Source organism: Coregonus clupeaformis, chromosome 18 (assembly GCF_020615455.1).
Source record: "Coregonus clupeaformis isolate EN_2021a chromosome 18, ASM2061545v1, whole genome shotgun sequence".
NCBI classification, from domain to species: domain Eukaryota; kingdom Metazoa; phylum Chordata; class Actinopteri; order Salmoniformes; family Salmonidae; genus Coregonus; species Coregonus clupeaformis.
The window spans coordinates 11108819-11135815 of NC_059209.1; the positions used below are offsets into that span (position 1 = coordinate 11108819).

Below are 26997 nucleotides of genomic sequence, written 5' to 3' on the forward strand. Positions count from 1 at the left end.
GAATATGTTGTAAGCACATGTAGGAAGATAGAGCCCATTCCAGATACCAGTCCGGGTCGTTAAAATGGCTGTAAGGGGGCAGACCATAGAGATAGATAGAGGACTCTAGTGCCCAAAATACTGTTTTAGCATGGACAGCGCCATTGAGGACTTCCAACATTTTGAAGTAGTCAACTGGGTGGGACTTCCTGTGGTTTAAGGAAGGATCACATGATTCCATCCAGGTCATCAGGAGGGATCTGCCAATGAATTATACTTGTGAGCAAACATTCCATAACTGTAGGTGGCAGTAAATCACCAACCTTGGCTTTATACCTGTTCAAACAACACACTCTAGGTGGCAGTATGCACCCTTTCAGTTTGTTTGCCAACTCATAGAAGTAGTAGAAGAAGAAAATTGACTATTTCAAAATGGAGATGGCCTCAATGGCGCTGCCCATGCTCTCACCGATGCCATAATGGGTCAGATACAATGATGCAATGTCTATCTAAGTCTATGGACAGGGCCGGTTCCAGGCATAAGCGCGTAAGCGACCACTTAGGGCCCTGCAGCAGATTTAGTTTTAGTCTTAGTTTTAGTCTTAAAATACCTTTTAGCCTTTGTCACATTTGAGTCACTTCATTCTTTGTTAGTTTTAGTTATTATCAGTCGACTAAAACTCTGGACAATTATAGCCAAGTTTTAGTCACAGCCATTTTAGTCACATAATAGTCAGTGCATTTTATCTGTTAAATACTGAATATTTAGGCTACCTCTAACTTCCATCATGTGCGCATTCAGATATCCTTGTCCAACTAGGTCTACTATCCCCTCGTATAGCTTAGCTGGCAACATTGATATTGTAACAGATTGTAACCAATGCCAGCCATAATTAACCCTATAGGCTATAAAGCATTGGCTACAGGTTAAACAAACAGCTCAGATTTTCTCCCCATCATAACTGTCAAGGGGGTAAATAACAGTGGTTTTCTTGAAAAAGGGAGAAATTGAGCTTGACAAAAATGCCAGAACTATTACTGTACTTCTAATATTCAACCAATAGCATTTGTTTTTCCCTTAAGAAAAAAACAATTGCAACTCGGCGCGAGAGTGGCAACACAGATTAATGCATAACAGCACACATGGGAAAATAGAGCTTCTGATGTCATCAAAGCAAAAAGAGCCTACGTGAAAGTAAGAGAGAGAGTAAACATTGTTGCTGGTTGAGTTTAGTTACAAATCAAGTGTCCTGGCTTCGCATCAGTTCAGAAGATTGACAAGTGACTGAAGTGACCGCCTGGGAGCTGTGTGGGAGAGCCGGGCAGATCAGCTCAAACAGACCGAGCAACTGAAAGATGTCAATTCTGCCAATGAGAGGATTGCATGAAATATTCTACATGTATGCATGCTTCGGATTGGACAAAACAGATGAAAAGGAGCTTCACGTCAAATAATCAATCAATCAATCAATCAATCAATCAATTTTATTTTATATAGCCCTTCGTACATCAGCTAATATCTCGAAGTGCTGTACAGAAACCCAGCCTAAAACCCCAAACAGCTAGTAATGCAGGTGTAGAAGCACGGTGGCTAGGAAAAACTCCCTAGAAAGGCCAAAACCTAGGAAGAAACCTAGAGAGGAACCAGGCTATGAGGGGTGGCCAGTCCTCTTCTGGCTGTGCCGGGTGGAGATTATAACAGAACCATGCCAAGATGTTCAAAAATGTTCATAAGTGACAAGCATGGTCAAATAATAATCAGGAATAAATCTCAGTTGGCTTTTCATAGCCGATCATTAAGAGTTGAAAACAGCAGGTCTGGGACAGGTAGGGGTTCCATAACCGCAGGCAGAACAGTTGAAACTGGAATAGCAGCAAGGCCAGGCGGACTGGGGACAGCAAGGAGTCACCACGGCCGGTAGTCCCGACGTATGGTCCTAGGGCTCAGGTCTCTCAGTTGGCTTTTCATAGCCGATCATTAAGAGTTGAAAACAGCAGGTCTGGGACAGGTAGGGGTTTCGTAACCGCAGGCAGAACAGTTGAAACTGGAATAGCAGCAAGGCCAGGCGGACTGGGGACAGCAAGGTGTCAGCATGCCCGGTAGTCCTGACGTATGGTCCTAGGGCTCAGGTTCTCAGAGAGAAAGAGAGAACGAGAGAATTAGAGAGAGCATACTTAAATTCACACAGGACACTGGATAAGACAGGAGAAGTACTCCAGGTATAACCAACTAACCCCAGCCCCCCGACACATAAACTACTGCAGCATAAATACTGGAGGCTGAGACAGGAGCGGTCCGGAGACACTGTGGCCCCATCCGAAGAAACCCCGGACAGGGCCAAACAGGAAGGATATAACCCCACCCACTCTGCCAAAGCACAGCCCCCGCACCACTAGAGGGATATCCTCAACCACCAACTTACAATCCTGAGACAAGGCCGAGTATAGCCCACAGAGGTCTCCACCACAGCACAAACCAAGGGGGGCGCCAACCCAGACAGGAAGATCACGTCAGTAACTCAACCCACTCAAGTGACGCACCCCTCCTAGGGACGGCATGAAAGAGCACCAGCAAGCCAGTGACTCAGCCCCTGTAACAGGGTTAGAGGCAGAGAACCCCAGTGGAGAGAGGGGAACCGGCCTGGCAGAGACAGCAAGGGCTGTTCGTTGCTCCAGAGCCTTTCCGTTCACCTTCACACTCCTGGGCCAGACTACACTCAATCATATGACCTACTGAAGAGATAAGTCTTCAGTAAAGACTTAAAGGTTGAGACCGAGTCTGCGTCTCTCACATGGGTAGGCAGACTGTTCCATAAAAATGGAGATCTATAGGAGAAAGCCCTGCCTCCCGCTGTTTGCTTAGAAATTCTAGGGACAATTAGGAGGCCTGCGTCTTGTGACCGTAGCGTACGTATTGGTATGTACGGCAGGACCAACTCGGAAAGATAGGTAGGAGCAAGCCCATGTAACGCTTTATAGGTTAACAGTAAAACCTTGAAATCAGCCCTTGCCTTAACAGGAAGCCAGTGTAGGGAAGCTAGCACTGGAGTAATATGATCAAATTTCTTGGTTCTAGTCAGGATTCTAGCAGCCGTATTTAGCACTAACTGAAGTTTATTTAGTGCTTTATCCGGGTAGCCGGAAAGTAGAGCATTGCAGTAGTCTAACCTAGAAGTAACAAATGCATGGATTAATTTTTCTGCATCATTTTTGGACAGAAAATTTCTGATTTTTGCAATGTTACGTAGATGGAAAAAAGCTGTCCTTGAAACAGTCTTGATATGTTCGTCAAAAGAGAGATCAGGGTCAAGAGTAACGCCGAGGTCCTTCACAGTTTTATTTGAGACGACTTTACAACCATCAAGATGAATTGTCAGATTTAACAGAAGATCTCTTTGTTTCTTGGGACCTAGAACAAGCATCTCTGTTTTGTCCGAGTTTAAAAGTAGAAAGTTTTCAGCCATCCACTTCCTTATGTCTGAAACACAGGCTTCTAGCGAGGGCAATTTTGGGGCTTCACCATGTTTCATTGAAATGTACAGCTGTGTGTCATCCGCATAGCAGTGAAAGTTAACATTATGTTTTCATGTTCATTAGACTAATGAACTAAATGTTCATTAGACTCACGTGGAATTCTTGTTTCGTCAAATTTGTGTATACTAAAATGAAAAGTAATTTGTAATAGCTATCGTTTTTTCCCATCTCGTTATCGGCATAGTTTTAGTCAGTAATAATGGGTTATTGACAAGTATTTTTCGTCATAGTTATTGTTGACGAAATTAACACTGCCATGTCAGCTAAAATGTTTTAGATTGTTAAGTTAGTCTAGTCAGCTATCTAAACTTGAACTTGTAGTAATCATGGTCGAACTACCGATAGGACACGCAGGCACGTGCCCAGGAGCACTGACCTCCATGGGGCCCCCATTGATTTTGTTAGTCACTCTTACTCAGATGTCAAATTAACATGGCATAAGTCATGGCAAAAAATTGTAGAATAGCAGGAAACTGAATAAAAAATGTTATACCCGACCTATGGCAAAAAAAAATCTCTCTGCCGTCAATCAATCAATCAATGAAATGTATAAAGCCCTTTTTACATCAGCAGATGTCACAAAGTGCTATACAGAAACGCAGCCTAAAACCCCAAACAGCAAGCAATGCAGATGTAGAAACACGGGACCCCCAACAACATTTTGCTTAGGGCCTCCAAAAGGATAGAGCCAGCCCTGTCTATGGGGGCAGACATCGGTAGGAACTAGATTGGCCACAGAAACGTGACTACAGCAGGGATTCCACACTGTCTCCAGAGCGAGCAATAGAATGCATGTGATGAACAGAGTTGAAGTTGGATAGTGGTGAACTATAGGATGATACAGCCATGGACGCAACACTTCTACTGAGATCGAAACATGAACTGCACACTGAGAAGCTCATCCATGTAGCTTGCTGTATAGCAAATGCCTAATAACAAACCTATAGACATAACTGACTTTTGTCCCTTAGGTTTTCTCCCTCTATTCTAAAGGGGAGAGTTAAGGGTAGCATTTTGATAGCTAGAGGGCTCGTTATTATAACGGACAACAACCACTTCGACTGCATCTGGACCACAGCTGGTATTTCACAAACAGTGGGTTTCAAGTTGTATATTTTACTCGGGTGTATAATGGGGAAAAGTGGACAGTCTGCGAAAACTGGAATAGGACTCGCGGGGTACACCACACCTGGACTCGTTCTTCTGGTCCTTGTAAACATTGGAGTCTCACAAGGTAAGAGATCACCGCCCGTTCCTGTCCATTCAAATTAATTACACCTCAATCACACCTACAGACAGCTTGACAGAAATGGTATGCAGCATCATCTGGATATGTGTGCAACACAAGTTGAACCTTCTGCTACCATTTCTGTCAAGCTGTCTATGCATACAATTAGATGCATACGTTTGATAAATCCAACGGATGCACCACACAGAACGTACTGCAACTGCCTCTGCAACGCACTGTTGCAAGGCAAACGCAGCGTTCCATTGGAAATTATTGTACTTCTGGTGTACCAAAACGTAAAAACCCTTTCGGTGTGATCGAGGCTACCGTATTGACAGTAGCAGCGATTTGAGATATTAATGCTCATTCGGCATGAATTGTCGGATCCTATATTAGGCTATACAGCCATTATCACCGCTGCATACGATTTTTTTGCACACCATGTAACACAATTGAAGTCCCCGAGGGAAATAAATATAGCGTGCAACTCCAGACTTGAAAGAACAAACATTGTAGCCTGAGGTAGGATCGCGCACTTGCAGGTCAATGATGAATTCTAAAAAAAGCCAGTGATGCTCATGAATTCTAAACCTATTTATTTTCTAAGCAAGGATATAATTTTCTATCAGGTTTTTCTTGTAATAGAGTTAAATTGTAATGTGCTGTGCCTACACCTACGTGCGTAGGAAATATGAGAAGCTTCTGAAGAAAGCTGCGTGTTTACTACTCATTATGATGATGAGCCAATCTTAGCCTATTTAATCTGATGTGATTGCCTATACGTTATAGCAGCATGTCATTGGTCTATTTTACAATAAGCTGTGTTGGTATTTTTTGAAGAAGATATGATTACAATTAGTCACATAAACATTTGACAGACAAGTTTGGACTGAACTTTTCCGAAATCTACTAGGGAGGAATCGATGCCACCTATCAATTCAAAACCCCAGTAATATAGGCTAAATATGCATATTTTTCAATTCTACATGACACAATTCAACATTTTATGTGAGCATATGGTGAATAAGCTATTTAATACATTTTATGACAGTTTGCTTTTCTTGAAAATGGGAACCATGACAAATGTGACCCTTCAGCAATAATAATAACCTAATAGTAATAGCCCAATAATAATAATAATAATGATCATAATAATAATAATAATAATAATAATAATAATAATAATAATAATAATAATAATAATAATAATAGCAACTGGTGATCAAAATCAATTCAGTAACCAATACATTTCAAGTCAGAATGATTCAAAATGAGTTAACATGTTTAAAAAGTTGCCTGGCGTAATTAAACACAACGTTTTCTGAAGAATCTTGCAAATGTGGCACTTGCACAATAGGCATACATGTCACTGCACAACAGTCATTGCTGCCAACTTTAAAATGTTTCAATTTAGCCTACTCCAAAGTATGATAACTTTTGAGTTGCCAATATGTATATACTACTACTACTATCATTATTACTACTACTACTACTACTACTACTACTACTACTACTACTACTACTACTACTACTACTACTACTACTACTACTACTACTACTAATAATAATAATAATAATAATAATAATAATAATAATAATTATTATTATTATTATTATTATTATTATTATTTTTATTATTATTACAACAATAATGAAATAATACTTTGTGTGGTCTAAATTGATATTCATGTGACTGTTACAGATTATTACCTTGTCCTATTATCTGTACAGTTTGAGTCTAACTCAACTTTCAAGTGCAGTAGGCTATTTATTATTTGTTTTACTTTAATAGACAAGAGCCGTGAAAATAAATCAGTTCACAAAATGTAATTATTTTTTCAATTAAATTAAAATAAGCTTATTCAGTGGCATTCTGGATTATAGTATTTATTTGATAAATGATGTGTCATGTAGCGTAGTTGTTGCTGCTTTGTATTGCTGTCCAGTGTCTTTCTATCCCCATTGGACAGCATTTCTAACATCCGTGGCCTAAGTTTCGAGAAACACTATTTGATATTATGTGTTGTAAAACAGTATTTTTCAGAGCAGACTACCAAATCTTTCTTCTGGTGGCAGCCATCACCTATGAGTATTCTCTTCACTAGCTACAAATCTCAAAAGATGCCTTGAATTATTTATTGTATTCCTCTTTTGTTTATGGGGCATTGCTTTAACTTCAATTTAAAAAAGTCACTTCATGCTAATCCTTCCACAAAACAACTTTCACCATGCTTGATATGTCTGAAGTCACATTAATAGTTGTGTTATTGAACCAGGACACTAACAAATAGGTTTGCCAAACATCTGCAAGTTGGCTTGTGTACAGAACATTCGGAAAGTATTCAGACCCCTTGACTTTTTTCACATTTTGTTACGTTACAGCCTTATTCTAAAATATATTGAATCGTTTTTTCCCCTCATCCATCTACACACAATGCCCCATAATGACAAAGCAAAAACAGGTTTTTAGAAATTTGTGCAACTTTATAAAAAAAAAAACCTGCATTATTACATTTATATAAGTTTTCATACCCTTTACTCAGTACTTTTTCGAAGCACCTTTGGCAGAGATTACAGCCTTGAGTCTTCTTGGGTGTGACGCTACAAGCTTGGCACACCTGTATTTGGGGAGTTTCTCCCATTCTTCTCTACAGATCCTCTCAAGCTCTGTCAGGTTGGATGGGGAGCGTCGCTACACAGCTATTTTCAGGTCTCTCCAGAGATGTTCGATCGGGTTCAAGTCCGGGCTCTGGCTGGGCCACTCAAGGACATTCAAAGACTTGTCCTGAAGTCACTCCTGTGTTGTCTTGGCTGTGTGATTAGGGTCGTTGTCCTATTGGAAGATGAACCTTCGCCCCAGTCTGAGGTCCTGAGCGCTCTGGAGCAGGTTTTCATCAAGGATCTCTCTGGGCTTTGCTCCGTTCATCTTACCCTCGATCCTGACTAGTCTCCCAGTCCCTGCCGCTGAAAAATATTCCCACAGCATGATGCTGCCACCACCATGCTTCACCGTAGGGACGGTGCCAGGTTTCCTCCAGACGTGACGCTTGGCATTCAGGCCAAAGAGTTCAATTTTGGTTTCATCACATGGTTTCTCATGGTCTGAGAGTCTTTAGGTGCCTTTTGGCAAACTCCAAGCAGGCTGTCATGTGCCTTTTACTGAGGAGTGGCTTCCGTCTGGCCACTCTACAATAAAGGCCTGATTGGTGGAGTGCTGCAGAGATGGTTGTCCTTTTGGAAGGTTCTCCCATCTCCACAGAGGAACTCTAGAGCTCTGTCAGAGTGACCATCGGGTTCTTGGTCCCCTCCCTGACCAAGGCCCTTCTCCCCCGATTGCTCAGTTTGGCTAGAAGAGTCCTGGTGGTTCCAAACTTCTTCCATTTAAGAATGATGGAGGCCACTGTGTTCTTTAGGACCTTAAATGCTGCTGACATTTTTTGGTACCCTTCCCCAGATCTGTGCCTCGACACAATCCTGTCTCGGAGCTCTACGGACAATTCCTTCGACCTCATGGCTTGGTTTTTGCTCTGACATGCACTGTCAGCCGTGGGACCTTATATAGAGAGGTGTGTGCCTTTCCAAATAATTTCCAATCAATTGAATTTACAACAGGTGGACTACAATCAAGTTGTAGAAACATCTAAAGGATGATCAATGGAAACAAGATGCAACGGAGCTCAATTTCGAGTGTGGGTGTGAATACTTATGTAAATAAGCAACTTTTTTTTTGTGGCAAAAAAAACAAACATCTTTTCGCTTTGTCATTATGGGGTATTATGTGTAGATTGATGAGGGGAAAAAAATTATGAATCAATTTTAGAATAAGGCTGTAATGTAACAAAATGTGGAAAAAGTCAAGGGGTCTGAATACTTTCCGAATGCTGTGCATAATTGGGTCAGATCAGTACTGTATAGAAGTGGTCATTAAAAAACAGAGACGCATAGGACGACTTTGTCAGTGGAATGTTATTTAAGTATGGATTCGGAGTAAGTGGCAGCCGTCTCCTCGCCACATTGAGACAGGGTGTAAAACCCCTTGTCCTATTAAAAAGCCATTAGCTAAACCCACTCTCAATAATAGCTGATTGTGTATCAAACAAACACAGTCTTAAAAACCCTCCCTCAATGACATGCTGACGGTGTGAATTCCAGACCGGGCAGGTGGTAGGGCTTCTGCTCACTTCTGTAGCAGCATGCTGCACCCAGCCAAGGTTACACAATATCATATTTTAAAAGTAATCATAAGAGTATGAAACTGATGGTGGGAAGCTGCTTAGGCAGGTGAGGCCCGCTAGAGTCTGGCACCGCCATCCGAAATCTCTGTCAGCCATTACGGACGGTCCCAGAGTGCCCGGTTGCCAACTGTGGGTAACGCCGGGGACAGCTGTATCTTGTCTGCTCCGGATGGTTCTCTGTGATTTGCTGTGGATAGCCAGCCAAGGCCCGCTTTTTACAGCTTTACTGAGCCTGAGCTGCCACTGAGCTCTCTGGGTGTTCTCAGCTTTGATCCATCTTGGACTTGATCATGACGGCGCTCTGACTCAGTAGCAGTGACTTACTTGCCTTATTTGTGTCTGACCATGGAGACCTTTTGTGAAAGAGAATCTTTGACTGCGTGCCTCGCTTTGTATTGAGGCCTTAGAATGAAATATGTGACCGACCGCCTTGATTCGGTCTTATGTAGCAACATTTGAACTGGTGTTTTTACATTGGATAAAAGCATAGACACAGACCTACACAATGGTATATCATACACTGCATTTAAGGGAACAATGGGAAAGTAAGTTGATAAAATTGTAATCTCACTTTTAAGAAAATGGCCATTGAATGTTTTGGTTCCTACTGAAGAGCTCTTCTTTGTCTACACCCATTCAGCATCGTTTACACCCTCTTAAGCTTTAGCCCCATCCATATTGTTTCGCTCTCGGAGCGTTCAGAGCGCACACTTGACGCTCTGGCCGATGAGTAGGGTTGATCCGAGCGTTCTGAGCTCACATTGGCAGTCAAGTACCCAAGCTAACTGTCAGTCATTCTGAATGCAAGTTGCGGGTGAATAAAAATTCCTTTGGCTGGATTCCAATAGGAATTACACATCACTTTGCAAGCCATCATAATGCGACTTGTAGGCCTGAAAACTATGAGTTTCAGGCCACTGTATTAGGGTGAAACTATGCCCTCAAATTAAGGCCTTATTAGATACTTGTTGAATTGTGTGAAATCATTTATTTTTAATGATACTATATTTGCTTAAGATCTCACTTGGAGAAGGTCACAGGACTGAGAAGTGATGAATGCAACAACTATGTCTCTGTCACTAACAAATACAGTCATGTGTGGTAACGGTACAATTCACTCGAAAGGCACTCTGGGATATATGCAAATAAGGCTTTACACGTAGCAGTGTGTTAATTTAACACTGAAAAGTGTGGACCCATAAAGACACTGGACCAGTGTTAAATCTAACACTCTCAGTGTTGATTTAACACTGGATAATTTGCTGTGGCACACTTGTTTCGCCAAACACTTGACCTCCCCGCTTGTTCATAGTCTGATTTTCCTTCCTTGTCGTACCTCCTTCCAGTCTCTCCCATTCTCTCTCTCTCTTTCTGTGTGCACATGGAGATATATTCAGATGAATTAAACTGCGGTTAAACAGTGGAGTTATTGTTGTGCCTGAAAAAGCTGGGAGCAGTGGTACATAGAGTCACTTCACTGTTGTGTGCTGGGCCTCACATGCCAATGAAACAGTAGGCCCATAACTCAGCCTGGCCATGCCTGAGCTACGGCCTCACAGAAAGCTAGCTGTGGCTTTAGGCTTTAAGCTGCATTGTGCTTCAGGCAAGCTGGGCTTCACGGGAGGCTCTGCACCATCTTGCATTCTTAATGTGAGTTCTCCCTCCCTCTTTCTCACGTACACTGTATATCACAATGTGCTGTCATTACTCAAAACTTTTGAGGAAAACCTTTGTAATTAATATATCTGAGTACAGTTACTTAAAGTGATTTTGTACTCATTACTCAACCGATATAGTCACTGTGACCATGTAGGGGGGTCAAGATTTGAGTTGTATCAGCATGAACATTTTGAGTAATGCCCCCATTAAGCCACACCTCCAAAATAATTTTTCCCAGTGTGCCTTGCCTTTTCGAGTGACTTGTAGAGTTGCCACCCTATACTGTATTCATTCGTGACAGAGAAATGGTTGTTGAATTCATTCATTTACAGTCCTATGGCATTCACCAAGTGAGTTCCTAGGTTGTTATTATAATTAAACTATTTTTGGCAATACATATCTCATGAGGCCTTGTTTTTAGGACTACCTTTACCCTAACTCAGCGGCCTGAAATTAGTGGTTTACAGGCCACATCAGGCCTGCAAGTAGGGTTGGAAAGTGATGTGCAATTCCTATTGGAATCCAGCAAGAGTTAAGATATCCAGGAGTTGAAATTGTATTCATACGCAACCTGCATTCACAGTGACTGCCAGGGTTAGGAACAGTGTGAGGAGACTACCCAAGCCATTTAAACTGGAACAACCATTTCAGTAATGGGTGCAAAAAAAATATATCTAAATGATTGTATTAGTTTAGAAAATGTTATGTTATTATCTTTGTGTAGCATAAGATTAATCAGTCAATCACTTAATGTACATGCAAAAACACACATATTAAAAACAATTAAAAACATCAACCTGCAGTAGGAGCATTAATTGAGTTGATGTGACTAATCATTTAGTTTTGAGTCAGTACCACATAAACATTTCAAGTAATAATGACTTTTCATTTACTTTAAGTTCAACCTACTAGAAGTATTCGAGTTAAAAATGCTTTTGAGTTTACAGTGTATGGCACAACCAAACCAGTGAAACTGGTAGCCCAGAAGAACCATGCCACCCATGGAATCAAACAGATTTCATTTGTTATGTTAATTTTTGTGTTAACACAGAAACCTCTCAGCCTGCCCTGGGTATAGCCAGATCCAACCATACCTGCATACAGTACACCTCTGAGACTGGAGCCTACAGAACTGTACATCCAAGTCCTGTACTGTACTGTGTCCTCAGCAATTGGCTTCAATCTGTCGACACAGGGCGGGGAGAGAGGGAGAGAGTCTAACCAACAGCTGCAGAAAAGACAACAAAACTTCCCAAGATGCTCAACTGGTAGGGCTTCCACCATCTGGAGGCCCAGCAGGCAGGCAGGCAGGCAGGTAGACTGATAGACAGACAGGCAGACAGACAGACAGACAGACAGACAGACAGACAGACAGACAGACAGACAGACAGACAGACAGACAGACAGGGCTAGCGCTAGCCAGTAGGAAAAAAGGGATCAGACGGGCCCATTTTTAACTCGCTGAACTGTGGACAATGCAGGGCCAGGAGTCGCTCTAGTCACTCCATTTAAGACTGCCGTCTCAAGGGGAAGCATACAGCGGCAGATGGGTGTTTGGGCCAGGGAAAGAAGTGGGCTGCTGAAGTGGGCTCTTAGTCACTCTGAATGTGTAATTCTGCCGGGAATACAAAAAGGAGAATTGTGACGAGGGGGCCACGGGTGCTTTTGTTTCCCACGGGTTTATTGTCTGTTATTGTCCTCTTGGGAGTAAAATGAATAAATACGTAGGGGAAGGTGTTTTTCTTGTGTTTAATTTGAGATTCACGCTACTTTCAGGCAGACAAAGCTTGAGTGTGAAGCGGTGAAAGCTTCTGATAATGTGCACAGAGGATTGGGAGAAGCAGAGGAGTGTTCCTACCTTGTGAGCTGGCAGATCACTGTGTAGGAGCCGGCTGAAGGATTAGGCTGGATTTTCCTCCACATCTTTCTTTGTCCCTTCCCTCTCTCTTCTCAACAGTTACTCTTTTTCTGGTCTCTCTCTGCGAAGGATGCATGGTAATCTTCAGGGTTGATCAGTCAGGCGGCATATGTAACATTTGAGACTATAATGGCTGTAAGGATTGCTGTGACTTTTTACCTCCTCGGCTTACATTTGATCCCCTAAAAGATTGTAACCGCCGAGAAATCACACAAAGTAGGGGTATGTGCATAATGAGTGCATTGTAACGCTCCGAAAAAGAGAAGGGATTTTCAGCTTGTGCCATAAAAAGGGTCAGCTGCCGCTGTAGACATGATACAATACAGTACATCCCAAAGTCCGTGAAAAACAAGTTCACGAAACACACACACACACACAGGTGCAATAAGGGCACAGTTGGAGAGGAGGACTTTGACTATGACAAGAAATTCAATACACACTACATATACAAAAGTATGTGGACACTCCTTCAAATTAGTGGATTTGACTATTTCAACCACACCCGTTAGTGACAGGTGTATAAAATCGAGCACAAGACAAACAGTGGCAGTAGAATGGCTGTACTGAAGAGCTCAGTGACTTTCAACATGGCACTGTCACAGGATGCCACCTTTCCAACAAGTCAGTTCGTCAAATTTCTGCCCTGCTAGAGCTGCCCCGGTCAACTGTAAGTGCTGTTATTGAGACGTGGAAATGTGTAGGAGCAACAACAGCTCAGCCGCGAAGTGGTACGCCACACAAGCTCACAGAATGGGACTGGAGTGCTGAAGCGCGCAGCACGTAAAAATCGTCTATCCTCGGTTGCAACACTCACTACCGAGTTCCAAACTGCCTCTGGAAGCAACGCCAGCACAAGAACTGTTCGTCGGGAGCGTCATGAAATGGGTTTCCATGGCTGAGCAGCCGCACACAAGCCTAAGATCACCATGCACAATGTCAAGCATCGGCTGGAGTGTTGTAAAGCTCGCCGCCATTGGACTCTGGAGCAGTGGAAACGTGTTCTCTGGAGTGATGAATCACGCTTCACCATCTGGTAGTCCCACCATGAACAAATCTGGGTTTGGCGGATGCCAGGAGAACTCTAACTGCCCGAATGCATAGTGCCAGCTGTAAAGATTGGTGGATAAATAATGGTCTGGGGCTGTTTTTCATGGTCGGGCTAGGCCCCTTAGTTCCAGTGAAGGGAAATCTTAACGCTACACAGGCAATGACATTCTAGACGATTCTGTGCTTCCAACATTGTGGCATCAGTTTGGGGAAGGCCCTTTCCTGTTTCAGCATGACAATGCCCCCGTGCACAAAGCGAGGTCCATACAGAAATGGTTTGTCGAGATTGATGTGGAAGAACTTGACAGACCTGCACAGAGCCCTGACCTTAACCCCATCGAACACCTTTGGGATGAATTGGAAATCCGACTGCGAGTAGGTCTAATCGCACAACATCAGTGCCCAACCTCACTAATGCTCTTGTGGCTGAATGGAAGCAAGTCCCCGCAGCAATTTTCCAACATCTAGTTGAAAGCCTTCCCAGAAGAGTGGAGGCTGTTATGGCAGCAAAGGGGGGGACCAACTCCATATAATGCCCATGATTTTGCAATGAGATGTTTGACGAGCAGGTGTCCACATACTTAAGCTCATGTAGTGTATTTTGCTGGTGACATCATTTTGTGTACAAGCAATTTGCGTTGATTCAATGAAGGCGGTATTCTCAGTGATAATGAATATGAATAGGACTTTGCTGAGGCTGCATGTTTCCATATTCACTCACTGTTTAACATAGATGGTGCCAGATGAAGATATACATTGTTATTTCCAGTATTATCCAGAGAGGCAGTGGTGGCTTTTTTCGACGAGTGCAGGTAGCTAGGGCTTTGAGAGGCAGAATAACTCTCTCCTGAAGATAGTCGCTACTAACTGCAATCTTTTTAGTCTCCACCAAAAAGGAAAGAGAGCGAGCGAGAGAGACTGTAGGTTGGTAATTAATCACAGACTGTCAACCTCCAAACTACAGCGGCAGCATCGCTGTGCAACTTCTACTTTATTAGCAGTCCATTAGCTGAGCTAGGCACAAGTACCGACACTTCACTGGCATTCCACAGGCCCAAGTGGATGACCTCTGTCAGCGCAAGAGATCCCTACAGGCCATAAAGCACAAGGATAAAGGACACCACTCACATTTGTATGCTACTGGAAACACAGGGGAAGAAAAGGTCTGTTGTTTCTTTGTGTTGGCCTCTCATCCGTCAGTAACGATGTAGCAGTAGAAAGAACAGTAGCTCAAGGTGTGAGTCAAGTCACAAGTGTTTTCTGTAGTGCAGGATTGCTTCTGTGTGTTTGTGTGTACGTACGTGTGTATGTGTGTGTCTGTCAATGCTGATTTAATTTGATCGCATATCGAAGATGACTGTAACAATAGTGGCTGGATGGGGGAGGAGGAGGTGAGGAAAGAAAGGGTTTTAGGAACCTTTACTTTTCATCTCCTTAGGTAGGTTAACATGGCTACTTTGAACTCATTTAGCACAAACCCATCTAGACAATATTCTCATCTAATATTGGGCAGTGGATTCATCTTGGCCATATGTCTGAGATAACCTTATTTTCAAATGGTGCTTTTCTTTGCCGTTCACAGAACTTGGTTATACAACCATTCTTTACGGACATCACATCTCCACTTTGATATTCTTTTGAGAGGAAATTATCCAACTTGTGTCCCAAAATATATTTTTTTCCTCTACAAAATGTTTTATCCGTGTATAAAAGAAGACAGTATCAAAGACCTTAAAACTTTAATGCAGTGACCTCAATGAACCGACAAACTTTGTGCAGGCGTTTATTTCTCCCATCGTTTGTTTAATTGATTCTCTCCTACACACGTGCTAGATATACAGTGCATTCGGAAAGTATTCAGATCCCTTGACTTTTTCTACATTTTGTTACAATACTGCCTCGTTCTAAAATGGATTAAACAGTTTTTTCCACTCATCAATCTACACACAATACCCCATGATGACAAAGCAAAAAACAGGTTTTTAGAAATGTTTGCACATTTATAAAAAATTTACAAATGTAAAATCACATTTACATAAGTATTCAGACCCTTTACAAAGTACTTTGTTGAAGCACATTTGGCAGCGATTACAGCCTCAAGTCTTCTTGGGTATGACGTTACAAGCGTGGCACACCTGTATTTGGGGAGTTTCTCCCATTCTTCTCTGCAGATCCTCTCAAGCTCTGTCAGGTTGGATGGGGAGCGTTGCTGCACAGCTATTTTAACGTCGCTCCAGAGATGTTAGATCGGGTTCAAGTCCGGGCTCTGGCTGGGCCACTCAAGGACATTCAGAGACTTGTCCCGAAGCCACTCCTGCGTTGTCTTGGCTGTGTGCTTCGGGTCGTTGTCCTGTTGGAAGATGAACCTTCGCCCCAGTCTGAGGTCATGAGCGCTCTGGAGCAGGTTTTCATCAAGGATCTCTCTGTACTTTGCTCCGTTCATCTTTCCCTCGATCCTGACTAGTCTCCCAGTCCCTGCTACTGAAAAACATCCCCACAGCATGATGCTGCCACCACCATGCTTCACGGTAGGGATGGTGCCAGGTTTCCTCCAGACGTTACGCTTGGCATTCAGGCCAAAGAGTCCAATCTTGGTTTCATGAGACCAGATAATCTTGTTTCTCATGGTCTGTGAGTCCTTTAGGTGCCTTTTGGCAAACTCCAAGCTGGCTGTCATGTGCTTTTTACTGAGAAGTGGCTTCCATCTGGCCACTCTACCATAAAGGCCTGATTGGTGGAGTGCTGCAGAGATGGTTGTCCTTCTGGAAGGATCTCCCATCTCCATGGAGGAACTCTGGAACTCTGGAACTCTGTCAGAGTGACCATCGGGTTCTTGGTCCCCACCCTGACCAAGGCCCTTCTCCCCCGATTGCACAGTTTGGCTGGGCGGCCAGCTGTAGGAAGAGTCTTGGTGGTTACAAACTTCTTCCATTTAAGAATGATGGAGGCCACTGTGTTCTTGGGGACCTTCAATGCTGCAGAAATGTTTTGGTACCCTTCCCCAGATCTGTGCCTCGACACAATCCTCTCTCGGAGCTCCAACGGCAATTCCTTCGACCTCATGGCTTGCTTTTTGCTCTGAGATGCACTGTCAATTGTGGGACCTTATATAGACAGGCGTGTGCCTTTCCAAATCATGTCCAATCAATTTAATTTACCACAGGTGGACTCCAATCAAGTTGTAGAAACATCTCAAGGATGATCAATGGAAAGAGGATGCACCTGAGCTCGATTTCGAGTCTCATAGCAAAGGGTCTAAATACTTATGTAAATAAGGTATATCTGTTTATTATTTTTAAAACATTTGCAAAACATTTCTTTAAACCTGTTTTCACTTTATCATTAACGGGTATTGTGAGTAGATTGATGAGGAATTTTTATTTATTTAATCAAGTGTAGAATAAGGATGTAACGTAACAAAATGTGGAAAAAGGGAAGGGGTCTGAATACTTTCCGAATGCACAGTAAATTCCCTGTGCTGCACTGTGTTGTGCACAGCCACGGCAGCTTTAGGATGCATCCCAAATGACACCCTATTCCCTACATAGTGCACTACTTATGGATCCTAGTCATAGTACAACCTATTCTCTATGGGTCCTGGTCAAAAGTAGTGCACTATAGAGGCAATAGGGTGCCATTTGGGACGAAGCTGTAGTCTCTTACAGCTTTATTGATATTTATAGGCACCTCTTGCTCTGACCTCAGATCAGATGTGCAATGGAATCTGTTGCCATGCCTCGCTGTGTGCCGATGTGGATGTTGGTCGCCTGTCGAGTGGAGATTTTACACCTCACCTCTGGAGACTTCACGTATAGCCTCTGCACCCTCGCAAACACAAATAATCCTCCCTCTTTCCTTCTTGATATTTCACATTTTCTACAGTGTTGCTTCGGCAAGGGCTTAGCAAGCCCACTGTTATATGCATTACCTCATTGCTCACCTGCATACCTCATGCTATCGTTTTACATGGACAATTGATTGCAACTGACTCATTATCTATTGCAAATTGTATGATTTCTGGATGCCTTTGTATCTCTACAAAGTCCCAAAATGCTAATTCAGTGCAACTATGTGCTATTATCACACACAAACGTTTGTAACCAGAGATTCTTATCAAAGATAAACTAATGGACAATACAACCTGCTGGGTTCACTGTTGCCATGCACACAATTTCATTCCCAACAAAGGGTTAAGGATTACACAACCCTCACAGAGAAGGAAGGGTGTTGTTTATTTTAGAACCAGAGTCGCTTCACCCCATTGTCTTTAAAGGACTATCTCCTAAACAGTTGACGACTGGTACAGTAACGGTTAACGGTTGATCAGGAGCCACTGAAATAAGGGTCTTCCCCCCTGGACTTCAGGAAGTGATGGGGAATTTCAGCAGCTAGGATTCCAGCAGCTAGGAGCCGAGCCAACATGATGCTGATTGAACATAAGGACACGCATTGATATCATGAGCGACCAGATTGGCTAGATAGACATTGAACACCAACTCCCATGAAGTGAAGCCAGGCCTCACTCCCATGCCCTATCTGCCATTACTCTCTAATCAAGGACTGATTTAGACCTGGGACACCAGGTGGGTGAAATTAATGATAAGGTACAAAAAATAAAAGTTTGTACTCTGGACCTCCAGGCTCAAATTTGAATACACCTGATTTAACGGATGCAATGGATGTAGTTTTCTGTTTCCATTTTATTTAACTGATAAAGCCGTACCTACATAACTACTGTAGTTATTGTCATCTTAGCATTCTTGTCACAGTTTTTAAATCTGAGATACAGCAAAAAGCCTATTTACCATAATGTTTTATTTATTTATTTGCTTTTACTGTTGTTTGTGTATGTTACATTCCATAGTTGTCAACCAATGACCTTATTCATGTAGTCGGAAACAACTCTTTAGAAGCCAGACGGGAGGAGAGAGAAAGACAGTGTCATAACTGGGTTATTGTACCACATGAAAAGGTCATGAATAGCCGTCTGTCTTACTATGGAAGCATGAGGTCAATGTCATCCTCGTTTTCCCCTCACGGTGTTCCTTCCTCCTCCCAAGAACAACAGGTGAAAGATAACGAGGTGTCCTTCCTGCTCTTTATGGCATTTTAAACGAGGCCAGTTTATTTTCAGAGATTTACAGAGGATTTGCCCCTGTGCTCTGATTTGTATTGAGAGAGAGAGAGAGAGAGAGAGAGAGAGAGAGAGAGAGAGAGAGAGAGAGAGAGAGAGAGAGAGAGAGAGAGAGAGAGAGAGAGAGAGAGAGAGAGAGAGAGAGAGAGAGAGAGAGAGAGAGAGAGAGAGAGAGAGAGAGAGAGAGAAGAGAGAGAGAGAGAGAGAGAGAGAGAGAGAGAGAGAGAGAGAGAGAGAGAGAGAGAGAGACTCCAGTAATTAGCCTAGGCTGTTTAGGGGCAGAGCCTCTTCGTTTGGAAGGGGTCATTCAGAGGAGCCATTATCCCACCTGTTGAAGAAGTGCCTCTTGCTCTGTAACACAGGAAGTGATGCTGAGCGCAGCCCTGTTATTACCAGCAGCAGGTGCCCACTGTGGAATGTACCATCCACGTTTTTGAAGATGAACAAAAAAATCTTGCTGTGGGAAAAGAGTCTGAGGAGTCTGAGGAGTGTTCAGGTCGGATCTGAAGAAAAGCTCTCTCCCTTCCTGTGGGGAAGAGGGGATTTGGACTTTGAACAAGAGAGGGAGAAAACTTCTGCCGCATTTGATGTCCCCCCCCCCCTTACTTTGTGAAATGTCATCCACACCCAAAGAAAAGTTTCAAACGACCAAAAAGTAACCCAGACCCATCACCACAGAGGTGTCGGCAGCTTCAAATCCTTACTGGCATTTGTGTTTCCTCTCCAGGCTTTTTCTGACTGCCCCTCGGTCTGTGCCGTAATGAGGACTGGCTGGAACTTGGCACCTGATTAAGGGATTATGAAAAACCAACATGGGCACAAGTGTCTCAGGCAGTCTGTCAGTAAGCCTGCGAGACTAGAGCCAGGACAAACAGACCTAAGACTGTCCGCATCCAGACCCATGAGAACAGTACACTTTTAGAAAAAAAGGTACTAAGTAAAACCATATAGGGTTCTTCGGTTTGTTTCCGTAGGGGAACCCTTTTTGGTGCTAGGTAGAACCCTTTGCAGAGGGTTCTGCCTAGAACCCTTCATGTAGGGTTCTTCATAGAACTCCCTGTATATGGTTCTACCTAGAACCCTCTATGAAGTGTTCTTCCTACAATCCTCTATGAACGGTCTTCTATGAACGGTTCCACCAGCCTTATTAGCCTTTACAATTGTATTATTTATGACAATATGTTACATATACAGTGCCTTGAAAAAGTATTCATCCCCCTTAGCGTTTTTCCTATTTTGTTGCATTACAACCTGTAATTTAAATGGATTTTTATGTGGATTTCATGTAATGGACATACACAAAATAGTCCAAATTGGTGAAGTGAAATGAAAAAAATAACTTGTTTCAAACAATTCTAAAAAATAAATTACGGAAAAGTGGTGCGTGCATAAACTGGTCAGAATTGAAGGAATTATGGAATGGCGCTAAATACAGGCAAATTCGTGAGGGAAACCTGTTTCAGTCTTCCAGAGATTTGAGACTTGGACGGAGGTTCACCTTCCAGCAGGACAATGACCCTAAGCATACTGCTAAAGCAACACTCGAGTGGTTTAAGGGGAAACATTTAAATGTCTTGGAATGGCCTAGTCAAAGCCCAGACCTCAATCCAATTGAGAATCTGTGGTATGACTTAAAGATTGCTGTATACTAGTGGAACCCATCCAACTTGAAGGAGCTGGAGCAGTTTTGCCTTGAAGAATGGGAAAAAATCCCAGTGGCTAGATGTGCCAAGCTTATAGAGACATACCCCAAGAGACTTTGGGGAGATTAATAGTTATGCACGCTCAAATGTTCTGTTCTTTGTCTTATTTCTTGTTTGTTTCACAATAAAACATATTTTGCATCTTCAAAGTGGTAGGCATGTTGTGTAAATCAAATGATACAAACCCCCCAAAAATCTATTTTAATTCGAAGTTGTAAGACAACAAAATAGGAAAAATGCCAAGGGGGGTGAATACTTTCGCAAGCCACTGTATCATAGGCCTTTCTTTGAGGGCCTAGTTCTACCCTTACACGGTGCTGTTAGGAAACTCCTAGTTTACAGGCCACATCAGGCCTGCAAGTCACATTATGCTGGCTTGCAGAGTGATGTTTAATTCCTATTGGAATCTAGTCAAAGTTAGGATATCCAACAAGTGGAAGTTTTTATCACCCGCAACCTGCATTCAGAATAACTGCCAGGGTAGGGAAGATTGAATACTGAGAATATCTCAATCATCTAAACTGGAACAACCATCTCAGTAACAGGTGCAATAAATTCAACTGCTAACAGATTGGATTAGTTTAGAAAAATGTATGCTATTATCTTTGTGTAGCATAAAATTAATTAATCAATATACATGCAAAAACTCAGATATTAAAACCAACAATTCTGCAATAGTGCATGCTGGAAAATATGATATACTGTTCTATGTAGAACCGTTCTTGCCTTCCAAAGAATACTTCTTGCATACCAAATAATAATCAAAGAACCCTTTCTTCCAAAAACAGTTTTTAGGATGTTAAAGGTTGTATGTAGAACCCTTTGCCTTACAAAGAACCCTTGTTTCCAAAAGGGCTTCTTCAGATCAAAACGGTACTTGGTAGAACCCTATCCCTCCGCAAATAACCCTTTTGGAACCCTTTTACTAAGAGCGTAAGCCAGAATATACAGCAAACTGACTGACTGACTGAGTGGTCTGCTCCCTTCATCTCTCTGTCATTTAGATAAGCACTCATTATTCAACTGGTGGCCTCGTTTCACATGGAAAGTGTCGCCCATTCTGCCAACACGCAACCTCATTCCTCCGAAGTGACTCAGAGTTCACCATCATTCAACACAATCCAGTTTTGATTTGGTATGAGTGTAGCTTTGAGTGGGCTGCCTACATGAAAGGGCTACCTTCAATCTCATTACCTAAAATCCCAGACTTTGAAGATCAGGATTCGATTGCATTGTGTCTCTGTACGTAGTACTGACGTAAACATTGTCCGTAATGAGTTTTCTGTGTAAACACAAGGACTCTACGGTAACACCGACAAAAGTCTTCTGAAGCGTTCCTCCATTTTCCCTTCATTATCATCAAAATAATAATAGTGATTGATACAGTTGAACAAGTGAACTAATGAATGAAACATCATAGGCCATTTTGTAAGGTGACTGAGACTCAAACCGACCTAGGCTCCTAGCTGTATTTCAACCTGAATCGAATGCTTAACCTGCTTCGCTCCAAAAACCAAAGTAAGACCTAAATGGTGCAAAGACAAAACCCTTGGTCACTCACCCCAAGACAAAAGTGCTGAGACCCAACCAGTCATTTGTCACTGGCAAATCAGTCATAGGAGATGGACTGTTTCCTGCCTTTATCTCCAGATCTCGTCAAGTGTACATTTAATCTCTCAGCCTGGCCATTCCTGGTAGCTAGCGGCTGCTTCATTGAGTGTCTGTCATAGCAACCACGGCGGCCTGGCTATTTTGCTATTTTGCCTGTGATTAAACAAGTGCTAATTGAGGTGTATTTTTTAGTTCTGCTATTAGTTTGTAATTCTCCACTATTGATCCTTCTCTCTGCTTTATGAATCCGGGAGGGGGACAGACAGTGTCTAGCCATGAAGAGAGAAATGTGGGTTGGTGAAAAGGATTTATTCTCCCTCGTTCTTTTCCTCCACAATACTCTTTACCTTCATGGTGGTAGTGGCTTGAGCCAAGTGCTGGAGCCACAGTCACGGCTACAGAGAACTACGAGACAAGACTAAAACGATAGAAGAGAACAGAGAAACTCTGCCATATCTGTGATTTTTAGGGGTTTAAGCAGTGAAGCTGCGATAAACCCTATTGTATTTGTTGGCATTCATTATTATTCCGGTTCTTGTTATTATCAACAGCAACCAAAATGATCCATCTGAAAACCTCAACTTATGTAGTATGTCCTAAGCATGCATAAGCATTTACCAGACAATACAGTATGGACAAGCATAAAATGTTATGAAGCATCTCATGAATACAAGACTAAATTCCCTTACTTTGATGACTTTTTTCAAATCCAATCAGTTTTCCACGTTGATTCAAAGTCATCACATTGACTTTTTTTGTTGAAATGACCTGGAAACAACGTTGATTCAACCGGTTTTTGCCCAGTGGGACCCTCATATTGCTGCCTTAATTTGAATTGATCTCATTAAAAGTTACAGCAGCGAGATGCTTCTGCTTCACACACATCTCCTTGGTATCATTAGAGCGTACCCCCCCTTTTGCCTCATTTCCTCCCTCCATCCCTGTTTGCTCTGCTGTGCGGAAGCTTTCCCTTAGTCTGACTGAGCTGATTACCATGCCTTTGGGTTCCTCCTTTTCCAGATTCAGCACTTTGATTCTCTGGCAGGCGAGTCAAGAGGATGTGTCCTCTGGGGCTCTGCAAGCAGAAACATGCTCGTCTGTGTTTAATTGGGACCCACGTGCAGGGGCCAAGAAATGTAAGCCCACATGAGCATCCTTGTAAATCTTGATAATGGGTTTATTGCATTCAGTGATGGGGATAACGTAAAGTGAATAGGGCCTTAGATACATAATATATCGGAAGGGGAGCGTGCAGCTGTTCCTGTTGGCTTTGCCTGTGTTTATGGCATTCTCCTCTGAACAGATGGGAAATATTATGATCAAAATAATTCTGTTTAGGATGCTGGCTAAGGAGAAAGGACTGTTGTCGTCGATAAAGAATGCCTGCCTTGAAATAGGCAACAGATTATTATTGTCACCGATAGATGTGGGATGCATGAGGATTGCCATATACAGACATGCTGGTTATGTATCTGTTCAGGCCCTCATTGAGGAGCTTCTGTATATGTTATAGATTCAGAACATCTTGGTATATTAATGTCTTGGTGAGATAACCACTGAATGGATAGGATAATCAAAGTGTACACTTGACACATCTCAGGCGGATGGAGGGAGGACATCTCAGGGAGGAAATTATGAACTGGCCTGACAGAGAGAGAGATATAGAAAGCAGAGAGACATTGACATTAAAGCACAAACATGCCTCCTTTTCCACATCACCCTCCTTAACAAATTATCTTAACGTCTCGAGTTTGTTACAGGAAACAAGGGGGAATCTAATCAGGGTGGCACCAGCATGGCTTGTTTAATGACTCCTCCCTCCTCATTCAATTACTATTGCTTTTGTTCTATGTTACGCTAGTTAGCAGTTTCAAATCACAATGGGGAGGAGTTAGATGTCACCCGCTTGTGTTTGTGGAAAGTAGGGAAGGATGGTGATATCAGAGTTGTCTAAAGATGTAGCTCAACAGACGGTAAATATGAACTTACAAGTAAACACATTTATCAGGAGCTCACTCTGTCATAGACACACTTTCAGTTACCTCCTCTATCACTGTGCAGACTTCAATGAAAACAGAATAAATCTGGAGAATTTCAAGGGAATCCCACAATGGAAACATTATGAGATTCATAGAGGTAAAACCAGTGAAGGAAACATAGAGGTAAAACCAGTGAAGAGGTTTCAGGCCTGTGTGTTGCTCTCTCAGTCCAGTTTTGGGCTGCAATTTGCATCACCCATTTACAGCACAGACTGCTTTGTCTTTCTATTTGTCGTGTTATTTTATTTAGAAAACCTTTATTGTTGTTGTAGATCTACAGAACTTTGGTATATCCAGGATGTGGCAATATGTGATCTGATTATAGCCATTCATTTAAAACAAGTAATAGCACAATATTTCACTTGGATCTAAATCAAATCCATTATTCACAAGCACTGCTTGTTATTTCTGGTGCCCTATGGGACATTTTTTCAAATCGGGTAAATATTTCCAAACTTGTTTCCTTTTTGGAATGGTGATACATTTCAAGACATACACTGAGTATACAAAACATTAGTAACACCTTCCTAATATTGAGTTGCACCCCCTTTTGCTCTCAGAACAGCCTCAATTCGTTGGGGCATGGACTCTACAAGGTGTCGAAAGCATTCCACAGGGATGCTGGCCAATGCTGACTCCAATGCTTCCCACAGTTGTGTCAAGTTGGCTGGATGTCCTTTGGGTGGTGGACCATTCTTGATACACACGGGAAACTGTTGAGCGTGAAAAAGCCAGCAGTGTTGCTGTTCTTGACACACTCAAACCGGTGCGCCTGGCACCTACTACAATACCCCGTAAATATTTTGTCTTGCCTATTCACCCTCTGAACGGCACACATACACAATCCATGTCTCAATTGCCTTTGAAATCCTTCTTTATCCTGTCTCCTTCCCTACATCTACACTGATTGAAGGAGATTTAACAGGTGACATCAATAAGTGATCATAGCTTTCACCTGGATTGTCGTCGATAAAGAATGCCTGCCTTGATATAGGCAACAGATTATTATTGTCACAGATAGATGTGGGATGCATGAGGATTGCCATGCACAGACATGCTGGTTATGTATCTGTTCAGGCCGTCATTGAGGAGCTTCTGTATATGTTATAGATTCAGAACATCTTGGTATATTAATGTCTTGGTGAGATAACCACTGCTGCACAGCCAGAATATATGACATATGCCCAGGGAACAAATTATGCCTTTGACGAAACTGTGGTTTGAGGCAGAAACGGGGTAAGCTGATCTCCAGGTCAGGACTCATGGCTCTTCTGATGAAGGTCAAACTATAGAACAACCGTCCACATTAATATAATTAATGAGTCCAGTTAACCATCGACTACTGCTGCCCAACCATGTTATTCTAATGTAAATGACACTCCCTTAGTGGTTTCTAGTGGTTTTAATGGCCCATCATTCATCTTCACCAATTTTCTTTCTTCATATTATCCCTAGAAAATAAATATAATATTTGTTTCATATTACCATGAAGTTATATTTTGATTCCTATCACATAATTGTAAGGAATATGAATTTGTTAGTCAAATGCATGAATAGCACTGGGACGGGAAGCTAAACCTGTTTCTTAGCATTGCATTGTGACAGAGTCAACAGGCTTAGGAGACAGCAAGAAGTGTCTTAGAAGTGGACCAATCCATAGTCCACCTCTACACAGTAAAATTGCACAAATTAATTCAACTCCTATGGAGTCAAATGTAACACTATTTTGTGTTAGTGTTAAAACTACTCTGGTCATGGTGTTGATCTTTTTGGAGTTAAAACGACACTAAATGGAGTAAATATCTAACTCACAGAGAGTTGCTTAGATTTAACTCCACTTGCCATTTTAAACTTTTTTGTGTCGTTTTGAATTAACAATCAACTCCAGCAGAGTACATTTCTCCTTCGGTTTACTTCCTGTGAGATATATGGGTGTAAAGCCTTATTTGAAAATGTCTTAATGTGTCACATTATTGTGGTTTGCACTTTGATATCCAATCTCTGTTAGATCCAACTTTCAGGAAGATATCCAACACTTTTACATCAACCACAACTTGCATTTAGAATGCCTGTCAGAGTAGGGAAGAAAATAAAGTACATGGAGACTACCAGACTACCAGGACTACCAGGGAGTGTATCACTCTCTTTACGGTTAAGATAACTCCCAGTAGGGTCAATTTAACCCATTTCTTTTAACACTGTGATTTCAACTATCCTTGATTCACTTTGTATGTAGTCTATCATTGTGATAGAGAGACCTCATAGCCAGATGGTAGGTAGGTTGTGGTTAAGTAGGAGAGCCACATAGCCCGAAGACACGGAGACTGCCAGTGTTGGACATAGCAGAGGGGGAATCCCAGGGATCGTATGGCTGATTTATGCCCTTGGAGGAGAAGGCATACGGGTGTCTGGCCCACTCAGCCGTCCTGTCTCTCTGATGCACATGCCAGGCGTGCTCATCACTTCTGACTGAAGGCTTCCACCCCCCTGTCACCAGAGGCAACCCAATGAAGACATAACCCTTTCAGACATACACACTGAAGCCCAATACTCCAGAGACATGCACTGCACATATGGAGCCAGAAGAGAATAGAGAACCAGAGTTGGATGCTTTAGACAAGCTAGATTTTACAGTACATCTACCAGATGCTGGAACGACAGTCCCATGCTCCCGACACAGCAGAGTTTTTCCTCACATGGCTGACTGCGATGTATAAAACGTAAAAAAATAGTGCGTCGGGCCACTTGGGGGACATGATTCTCCGGAAGAATCCTATAGAAAGGTATCCGACGAGCGGCCAGACTGCTCCTGGTTCTAATTCGCATAAACAGTGCATTCGGAAAGTATTCAAACCCCTTCCCTTTTTCCAAATGTTGTTACGTTACAGCCTTATTCTAAAATAGATTAAA

The 26997-nt window shown here is 42.4% G+C and overlaps 1 protein-coding gene across 1 annotated transcript in view; it reads left to right on the plus strand.

Moving 5' to 3' along the window:
• The first annotated feature begins 4272 nt into the window (after positions 1–4272).
• LOC121587490 (netrin receptor UNC5C-like) overlaps positions 4273–26997 on the plus strand; it is a 326918-nt gene continuing 304193 nt past the window's right edge. The window contains exon 1 of the mRNA XM_041904465.2: positions 4273–4747. Coding sequence (XP_041760399.2) covers positions 4645–4747 — 103 coding nt within the window. The 5' untranslated portion in view covers positions 4273–4644. The remainder of the gene's footprint in view (positions 4748–26997) is intronic.